The following is an 11,106-nucleotide window of genomic DNA, read 5'->3' on the forward strand; positions in this document are numbered from 1 at the left end:
TTGATTTTCTAAATAATAAATTTATTTCTTTCATTAACACCATGTAGTAAATCAGTTTTACCTTACTATTTTCTTTTGTGTTTTAAAAATTTTTACATTTATATATAAAACCCAAGCATTTTTTGTACAAAATGAATTTTAAAATATATAATTTTACAATCTTTATTATCTAACTAAGTTGAGTTACATATTTATTTGTATTTATGAAACGTTAATTTTGTAATTTCTGAACATAATTCTTACGGCAATCCATATTATCACTAGGTCTGTTAAAGGAAGACCAATTGGCATCCGAAATAAAAAATCTTCTTAATCTGATATGATTCTGAGTATCCAAAGTAAATCTATGGTAGATTCCACTTGGTAATATCAGCAAATCTCCTGGTACAATTTCAATTCTAACCCACTCCTCACTCCTATCTCGTACATCAAAATAAGCAGATCCCTCAACACATAAACGAATTTCGTCATCCTTATGAAGGTGTTCAGTGTAAAAAATTTTGGACATTTCTCCATTGTTCTGTAAACATTTTTCCGTGGTTATTTCGTCTTCGTAGTGGCAACCATTTTGTTCCTTTATCTTGTCTAACACACCGTCTGTATCAATGGTAGCAATATTAATTTTATAATATTTAACGCCAAGTGAACTATTTAAATCATTTATATTAATATATTCGCCTGGTATTTTTTGATGAGGTAAATTCTTATCACTAGCACTGTCGTTGTCCATATACCAAGCACGAACCATATTGGTGATAACACACTTCAAGTATTGTAAACAACTAATTATATTTATACAAATCAACTGCACTTATACTAAATTGTGTTTGTATTGTTTATCTGGCAAATTGGTTTTTCAACTTATCAATTTGTAGAGATGTACATGAAGGAATAAATAATAAATAAACTGTACCTGTATCTGTTCCTTCATAGAAAACAGTTACTGAAACATATTTTTTTCTTTTCAAGAGCTGCATTATTTAACAAATTGAATTCATACAGAAATTAAATTCTAATACAACAATTTATGGGATGTACCGGGTGTCCCAATAAGAATAGCTCTCGGCCATATTTCAGGAACCGTTTATAGTACAGCTTTGAGAAAAAATATTTATAACAAATGTTGCCTCGGGAAAAGCTTGGAAATTATTTTCATATTTGTAAGTTCACCGCTAGAGGGCGTTTTTGAATATAAAAAATTAAAAAATCAAAATTTTACAAAATTTGCATAAAGAAAGGGCACTAGAAATACGATCATCGTATTTTTCATAAAATTCTGCGCATATTTGGTTTCACAAGTTTAAGTCTACCGTTGCAAATAAGAAGTGGGGGTGAGTGGAAACCTTGTTATGAAAAAATGGCTGTAAGTCGGGTTCTGCTAAATCGAATTTTGCAAACGTGGTCTTGTTGAAAACAGCTCTTTTTCGTTAATGTAAGAGTTATAATTTCGAAACAGCCTATTAATTAATATGCCAGCTAGGAGGCGTTATTTAATTATTTCCAGAATTCTAGTTTTCTTTGGAAAATATTAAATACAAGTATGCATTTTTATTCCTGTTTTACAAAATTAGATCAAATTAGCAACAGAATAGCGAAAACCGCATATCGATATCTTTTTTCTGTCTCAAGATATCTTAAGGAACGTGTAAATTTTAAACCTAACCGTTACTGTCACCAATAAACGAAGTTAAGGAATGGTAGTGTGCTGTGGAAAAAACAAAGAAGCATTTTCCAGATCTCAAAATAAAAACAACTACTAAAGTCGTCACTTTAAATGTTCAAATTATTGCCCATCATTTTTAATCCAAGCATTTACTCTTTCAACAGTAGATTGAACAGCAGTATTAATTTCTGCTCTCGAAATTCTTTGAATGGGGTTCCGTATTTTATGGATCATTTTTGCAGTTATACTTCTTTACGATCGAGAGTGAAATTTTATAATGCCGGGCGCATGCGCACACAGACAGTATGTATTTCGTTGCTAATCTTTCAAGATTTGTAAATATTGAAATTTGAAATTGTGATTTCAAATAAGTCATATTTTATCATATAAAAGGATATATTAGTGTTCTTAGTAAATGTATTATTTATTATAATTTTTGTGTCTTTGGATTTGTCTTCCTCGGGAATAAGATATTTTATAATAATAGTAAGTATATTTAAAGTATTTATGTACACTTCACTAGGTCATCTTGTAACCTGTCGAAGCAAAAGGTATATAGCTCAGTGGTAGAGCGTGTGGCCGGAGATCAAGAGATTCATATTCTTTTTTTTTTATATTTTTGGTATCGTTTTAATAAAAAATTTTTAAAAGTGGTAGGTAAAGAAAGTTAGGTTAATATTTAAATAAAATACAAATAACCTGTTAAGTATATTAATTTCGCTGAAATCATAATAATAGAAGTATAACTTCTTACGTGCGTACAAAGTACACACACATTCTTTTTTTTTTCTCGAGTAGGCCTAGATGCAAAAACAAGGTCTTTAATCCGTCCCTATACCTAAATAAAAGTGAAATACCAAACCGTCCCCACACCAAACAGTTAAATCTGGTAATAGTCAGATAATTGGACCCTTTCTTTTCGATAATGCTATTATTGGTGAACGCTATCTAATTTTTTTAAGGAATCTTCTTCTGGAAGATGTACCGCTAGCAGTTCGTAGGTCCATGTTATTTCAGCCCGATAGCTGTCCCGCGCATTTTTCCAGAGTAGTAAGAGATTTTTTAGATGAGTTATTCGCTGATAGCTGGATAGAACGTGGAAGCCAATTTTTTGGCTAGTCAGATCACCAGATTTAACTGTTTTAGACTTTTATTTATGGGGACGGCTTAAAGACCTTGTTTTTGCCGCTAGGCCCACTACTCGAGAAAACATTATCCAGAGAGTAGGAAACGCCATGCAAAGCAACACGAGAGCAGAAATTGAGACTGCTGTTCAATATAAATACTCTTAAAGAGTAAATACTTGCATCGAAAATTATGGGCCATAATTTGAACATTCAATAAATTACTTTTAATGGGAAATAAGCCACAATTTTACCAAAAAAATGATTTTATTAACGTTTCGAAGCCCAAATCGGGTTTCGTTGTCAAAATACAAAATACTACTTTTGTAAAATTCAGTAGTATTTTGTATTTTGACAACGAAACCCGATTTGTACTTCGAAACGTTAATAAAATCATTTTTTTTTTGTAAAATTGTGATTTATTTCCCATTAAAAGTAATTTATTATAAAAATTCCACAAGAAAATAGCTTCAGAACAACATTGAACATTCAAGTCGTCACTAAGTAGTTGTTTTTACTTATTTGTAATATTTTGTAGTGTTGTTTGTCCTATTCTTGTTTTAATTAATACACGTTGACATCTAAAACATGTTTCTTTGTTTTTTCCACAGCACACTACCCTTCCCTAACTTCGTTTACCGGTGACAGTAACAGTTATGTTTAAAATTTACACGTTTGTTAAGATATCTCTAGATAGAAAAACGGTATCGACATGTGGTTTTCGCTATTCTGTTGCTAATTTGATCTAATTTTGTAATACAGGATTAAAAATGCATACTTGTATTTAACATTTTCCAAAGAAAACTAGATTTCTGAAAATAATTAAATAACGCCTCCTAGCCAACATATTACTTCATAAGCTGTTTCTAAATTATAACTTTTACATTGACGAAAAAGAGCTGTTTTCAACACGACCAAGTTTGCAAAATTGGATTTAGCAGAACCGGACTTAAAGCCATTTTTTCATAATAAGTTTCCCACTCACCCCACCTCTTATTTGCAAAGGTAGACTTAAACTTGTGAAATCAAGTATGCGCAGAATTTTATGAAGAATACGATGATCGGATTTCCAGTGCCCTTTCGTTAGGCAAATTTTGTAAAATTTAAATTTTTTAATTTTTGATATTCAATTACGCCCTCTAACGGTGAACCTACAATTATGAAAATAATTTTCAGACTTTTCCCGAGGCAACTTTTGTTATCAATATTTTTTTCTCAAAGTTGTACTATAAACGGTTCCTGAGATATAGCCGAGAGCCATTCTTATTGGGACGCCCGGTACATAAAATCGCGCTAATATTTCTCTTATTGGAGTCTATGAACATGAACTGTAAAGTTTGGCACCGAAATTTAAATTATCGGTCATGTTTCAAGTAAAAATAGAGGTGACCAAACCATATGTTTCCTTTTGTTCGTTTTCCCACTCTGTTCCTCCCAGTCACCTTCTCTAAGGTCTCTATCTATCATAGTATTTCTTATATCGTTTTTCATCTTCTAGTAAAACTTTCTTTCCTTTTTGTTCTCGGCAGGCCCCAGTCCAATATTATTTTTGGATATTGTGCATTGTGCTCTGACATTATTTGTACATACTCGTAGCAATACAAGGCTCTGTTAACTTTTTGGTAATTGACCAATCTTCAGATTTCTACAGCAATATACAGCATTTTACAGCAATCTAAAGCAATTTAGCATTCTATTCCATATTTCTTCTGTTCTATTTTCCAATCTCTGGCGATTTGTAGACATCTTCTCATAAAGTCCAATTTAACGGTACTTATTTTAATTTATATTCTTGTTTAGTATTGTTACATATCACTCCATGGAGTGTTTTTGTGGCTTGTTTTCCCCGTGCTATTTTCATTTTTGCATCTGTCATACAAGTACCATCTCGAAGTCTTCGAATAGTCCTTTAAGTTCAAATCTGCAACCTCTGATCCAATACATACGTATTTCGTCTTACCACAGATTTATCTTGAGTCCCCATAGCTCATGTTCTTTCTGTAATTTCCTTATCATATGTTCCATGTCCTTCCTGTCTTGCGCAAAATGTCATCTGCGAAAAATGGTGAATACAATATATTCTTTTCTACACTAATAAGCATTGTTCCTCATTTTCTATACCATCTTTTGGTGATAATGTAGGTGTAGGTGATAGACAACATCCCTGTTTGAGACCTTTTGCTATAGTGATTGTTTTTGTTAGTTCATTGCCTAACTTTATTTGCACCTCTGGTTCTTTATGTACTCTTAGTCTTGGTGTTATATTCACCCATTTCTCTCTATCGTGCATTTTTCTTATCCCCACAAAAATATACCTAAATATACTTTGTATAAGAACACAAGACAATTAAAATCTCTTATTGACTATATTATAGGTAGATCTCAGAAATGAAAATACAAGAGACTGGTATAGACCTCGTGGATTGGATCACCCGTGTTGAGCTGCCCCCCCCCACATGCAAAAATTAAAAAGCAAATAGCGCTGATTTATGAGCTATTTATGAGCTCTCATATTCCGAAAATTAAAAATTTTGAGCTCGTTACACTGATTTAATATTTTAGTGGGGCGGCGGGGGAAGGTTAAGTCAGCCCCCACTACTTAAAAATAGGGATATTGAATCGATTTTTGCGGCACAATTAAAGTGATATAGTTTATATTTTTGAGCTCATCCCCTTCACCCCCCAAACAAACCTTTAATTGATTTAACTTAAGAGAAACATGCTGAAAAAAATTAAAATTTATCGTATCGCGGATATCCTTTGTATAGCATATATATATATATATATATATATATATATATATATATATATATATATATATATATATCCTAAGAATAAACACTCAAATCGCGCCCATTTCGATTATTGAGCTACAGCCCCTTCGCAAGAAAACCACCCCATCTTCCCGGCTTAAGAGAAAATTGTACTTAAAATGAATTCAATTTATTTTTTGGCGACTACATATCGTTTAATAATTTATGAGCTCCCAAAATACACGCATTTAGATCATACAATTGCAATTTCTTTTGTACAGTGCAGTCACTGAAGGTAAAAAAAAAACTATTACCTTCAATTTCGGTGAACCTTTATCGATTTTTACGAAAATTGGTGAGTCGTTAGAGGATACCTCAAGAAATAAACGTGACATGGTGCCACCTTGCGCTTTTACCCCGAGGGTGGATACCACCCCTTCTGGTGGTGAAAATTATTTTATTAAAAGTAACTTCAACAATCGACAGTACGACAAATTATATGCAAAATTTGTTATATAAAGTGTTATTAAAATAAATCAATACTTGCATATAAAACTTGTTATATAAAAATGCATGCTTTAAAGCGAGTTTTCATAAATAACTCAAAAACTGTAAGTTTTTACAAAAAAGTTTACATTACCAAAATTGGAGCTAATAAAAGATATAATAAATTACTTTCTTGAAAAACATTTTAATATTAATTTAAAGTTAAAGTAAGTTATAGGTAATTGAACGTATTTTTTTTCGGGGAGTACTCAAATCTTATTCTTTAAGCCTAATTGACGGGAAGACGATGCAATTGAAAACATTTATTAAATACTTGTCTAAGTACTTCGAAATACCTATCAAATGAGCTCCAAAAGACGTTGATAGCATCATATTATACTCCAAAGATTTTTCCAAAAAATGTTATTGTTTTTTTTTTTGGAATAACTCGATACTTTTTACGATTGATAATTAAAAGGTAATTTGAAGAGCTATAAAACTGTATTACATTTAATCTTTCAAATACTTTATTAATACTTTATTTTTTTAGGATATTAGGTTAAAGGGCTCTGGTTACATTGCTCTCGCAGTAAAATTTATGCTGATGGCCGCTTTCACCAACGACAAAAACCGACAGTAGGTTATTCTATTATTAAAGTTATTCGACCAATAAAGTGACATTTCTCCATTTTACTAACTTCAAATAAGACCTATTTTTTTTTATCAAATAAATATTTACTCTTCGAATAAATTGGCAAGTTATTATCGCTGTAAATATTTATAAGAAAGTAAATTCGTCAGTTTAACCCTAAATTATTAAAATTATATTGAAACAAAATAAAAATATTAACGTCTAACAAATTTTATTTGAGCAATAACTATTCATTGATTTATTTGTTGTTGGTGACACCGGACATTAAACGTTTCTATCTTGATTATTTTGATTCATACAGAAATAAAAAGACAAGTAAAATGTTTGCTAATAGAAAAACTCTAATTTCGTTTTCTATCATTTTTTACGTGTATCTAGTATTATTGGAGTTCTTATCAAAAGAAAATAATTTACGATAATTTGAAAAATTTTGATTCTTTTAAATCGGAAAATCGGTAAATAAATGCATATTTTGAAAAAATATGCATTTATATGCATTAGTTGCTTAATATCAACTTCCATCAGTAGCTCACTTGTTAAGTATTGCCAAAAAATATATACTTTTACGTCTATATTCTTTGGTATTGCTGAGTACTTTGACAAGCGTATATTAAATATTTATATTTTATAAAATGCATCGTTTTCCCGTTAATTAGGCTTGAATAATAAGATGTGGGTACCTACTCGCCGAAAAAAAAAACTACATTCAATTATAGTATAGTATAGTTGATCCAAAAGATGGCATAACTCAGACATCCAAAGTGAAAGTTATCCTTCAACACCAAATTGTTCTATATGGTCCACACAATGTCCAGAAAAAAGTCACACCATTTTGAGCGTCGGGTTTGGGGGGGAGAGGGGGAAAAATCGGTAAATTCGTAGTTTTTTAAGTTTTTCGCCAATATTTCTAAAACTATGCGGTTTAGCATGAACAACCTTCTATACAAAATTATTCTACATTAAATTTGAAATAAAAAAGTCCCTATGCATAATCTTTCTAAAATGAATGGTTCCAAAGTTACGGAGGTAGTATAGTATAACTCGTCCAAAAAAAGGCCTAACCCAAACATCTAAAGTAAAAGTTTTCCTCCAACACCAAAATGTTCTATATGGTCCACATATTGTTCAGTAAAAAGTTACACCATTTTGAGCGTCCGGTTTGGGAGGGAGATGGGAGAGAAGCCGGCAAATTAGTAGTTTTTTTACGTTTTTCGTCAATATTTCTAAAACTATACTTTAGCGTAAACAATGTTATATACAAAAATGTTCTACATGAAATTTAAAACAAAAAATGTTGTATACATAATTGTTATAAAATCAACGGTTCCAGAGTAACGGAGGGTGAAAGTCGGGGTTTTCGATACTTTTTATATTTTTTGGGCAATATTTATGATATAACTATACCAAAAACCCAGACATCCAAAGTGAAAGTTATCCTCCAACACCAAATTTTTCTATATGGTCCACATAATGTTCAGAAAAAAGTCACACCATTTTGAGCGTCGGGTTTGGGGGGAAGAGGGGGGAGAAACCGGTAAATATAAAAAGTATCGAAAACCTCCACTTTTCACCCTCCGTAACTCTGGAACTGTTGATTTTATAACAATTATGTATAGAACCTTTTTGTTTTAAATTTTATGTAGAACATTTTTCTATAGAACATTTTTTACGTTAAACCATAGTTTTAGAAATATTGACGAAAAACGTAAAAAAACTACTAATTTACCGACTTCTCCCCATCTCTCCCCCAAACCGGACGCTCAAAATGGTGTAACTTTTTACTGAACAATATGTGGACCATATAGAACAATTTGGTGTTGAAGGAAAACTTTTACTTTGGATGTCTGGGTTAGGCCTTTTTTTTTGGACCAAGTATACTATACTACCTCCGTAACTTTGGAACCGTTCATTTTAGAAGGGTTATGCATAGGGCCTTTTTTATTTCAAATTTAATGTAGAACAATTTTGTGTAGTGGGTTGTTCATGCTAAACCGCTTACTTTTAGAAATATTGACGAAAAACTTAAAAAAAACTACGAATTTGCAGATTTCTCCCCCCCCCTCTCCCCCCCAAACCCGACGCTGAAAATGGTGTGACTTTTTTCTGAACATTATGTGGACCATATAGAACAATTTGGTGTTGGAGGATAACTTTCACTTTGGATGTCTGGGTTTGGGTCTAACTATACCATACTATTACATATAATAAAATATATTAATAGATAATAAAAGATTTTTTAAATCTTCAATTTTGGTAATGATAACTTATTTAAAACCGCTTTAAATCATGCATTTTTTAGACGAAAAATTAAAATTTTTGATCTTTAATAACTCAAAAATATTGATTTATTTTAATAACTTTATGTAACAAATTTTGATTATAATTTGCCTTTCTATCGATTTTTGAAGTTATTATTAATAAAATCATTTTCACCCCCGAGAAGGGGTGGCATCCACCCTCAGGGTAGAAGCCCATGTCACGTTAATTTCTTGATGTATCCTCTAACCCCTCACAAATTTTCGTAAAAATCGATGAAGGTTCACCGAAATTGAAGGTAATAGTTTATTTTTACCTTCCAGTGACTGCACTATACAAAAGAAATTGCAATTTAATGATCTAAATGCGTGTATTTTGGGAGCTCATAAATCAGCGCTATTTGTTTTTTAATTTTTGTAAGTGGGGGGGGGGGGGGGGTGATTGGATCATTACTTACTGAAATCTCAAGCTCAAATTTCTTATAAACATAAAATCAATCAAATCGCAACCAAAAACTACGAAACAACTGAGAGGAAACAAAGCTTAATATAAACAGCCTTGGCGATGACAGCACTCTAAAATTATATCAGAACAGACTAGACCAGAGACTTAATAGTGCATATGTAAACCACGACACAAATAATATGCTTTATGTCAATATAATTGAATAAAAAATACTAAAGTTCCAAGTTCCTCTTTGTAAAAGGTATATTTAAAAATCCAAATCTAAACCAGTGGAAACGTAAATGCCACCGTATGGGTATAGACCTCGGAGAGGTTTGTTTGTATACCTTACAATTTGCTGATGACCAAGTCATCATAGCTAATGATAAAGACGACCTACAGTATATGGCAAGAAAACTGAAGGAGGAATATGAACAGTGGGGCTTGGAAATTAATGTGGAAAAAACTAAATACCTGCCCATAGGAGCTGAGTTATCCAATATCGAACTAGAGGATAATGAACAAATCACATCCTCTAGTGAATACACGTACCTGGGAGTAATCTTCGATAGAACGGGAAAAGACGATGAGGAAATAAAGAAAAGGTTAACACAAGCTAGAAGAACAATTGGATGCCTAAATGGAATACTTTGGAGCTCCGAAATAGGAATACAGCGAAAATACAACATCTATGAAATACTTATTAAAAGCAGCCTACTTTACGGAGCAGAAACTTGGAGAATAACCGAGAACAACAGGAAAAAATTAGAAGCTGTAGAAATGGATGTGTTTAGAAGATCGTTAGGTATATCCCGTAGGGAAAGAATTCGAAATGAGGAAGTAAGACGACGAATTGGAATAGATGGTTACTTAACAACAGACATTGAGAGGAAACAGTTGATTTGGTATGGTCATGTTCAAAGAATGGAAGACACAAGATTGCCCAAAAAGATCTTGGAGTGGGTACCACCAAACCGCAAAAAACGAGGAAGGCCCAAAAAGACATGGAGAGAAGGGGTAACCAAAGCAATGAGTACAAGGGATCTTAGAGATGGCCAATGGGATGATAGAAGGACGTGGAAGTTAGGCATCGGACAACGTCGAAAGACGTTCTAAAACCGATACATACATACATAATATTTAAAAATCCCTAAAAAGGGCTACTTCACAACAGAAAGTTTTCGGAATTATTATTCCATCATCAGTGTTTATCACAGGTCACATTACATGTTATGAGCCACCAAGATACATATATAGGTAAAAACCCTTGAAGGTATAAATAGATTACAGTATATTATAAAAATTGATGAGATGTTAGAAATACTCCTTTATTAACTCTCGGCATCACATGACTCTCCCCATGTTGGTTGTAATCTTCAGAGGCATAATGGACTCCCTATATTGGTTGTAATGTCCAAGAGTTATACCTAACATACCGGACTTTAGGTAACAACTTTTTTGTTGTTGGCCATTTTCACACCGAAACATATTCTGAATTTGGTGATTCTTTTCATCATAACTTAAGAGTAAACAGTAGCGCGTAATCAATATTTTTGTTATTCGAAAGTTCTGGAACTTTCAACAGTGAGGCAACAGTACGTCGGCAATTCAACACTGAAAGTGACATTATACTATCAAAAACAATAATAATTTTTTATACTCATAGCCGCACTAAATGTTGCCGAGTCAGTCACGTTCGGTTTCTTGTTATAGAAAATCGATTTTTAG

The 11,106-nt window shown here is 32.2% G+C and overlaps 1 protein-coding gene across 1 annotated transcript; it reads right to left on the bottom strand.

Moving 5' to 3' along the window:
• Positions 1–211: 211 nt before the first annotated feature.
• On the bottom strand, positions 212–748 carry LOC114324214 (acireductone dioxygenase). The gene has a single exon (XM_028271982.2). It carries the CDS (start codon positions 746–748, stop codon positions 212–214), a length of 537 nt encoding a protein of 178 aa, XP_028127783.2.
• Between the last annotated feature and the right edge of the window lie 10,358 nt (positions 749–11,106).

This window comes from Diabrotica virgifera, chromosome 5 (genome assembly GCF_917563875.1).
Source record: "Diabrotica virgifera virgifera chromosome 5, PGI_DIABVI_V3a".
In the NCBI taxonomy this organism is placed as follows: domain Eukaryota; kingdom Metazoa; phylum Arthropoda; class Insecta; order Coleoptera; family Chrysomelidae; genus Diabrotica; species Diabrotica virgifera.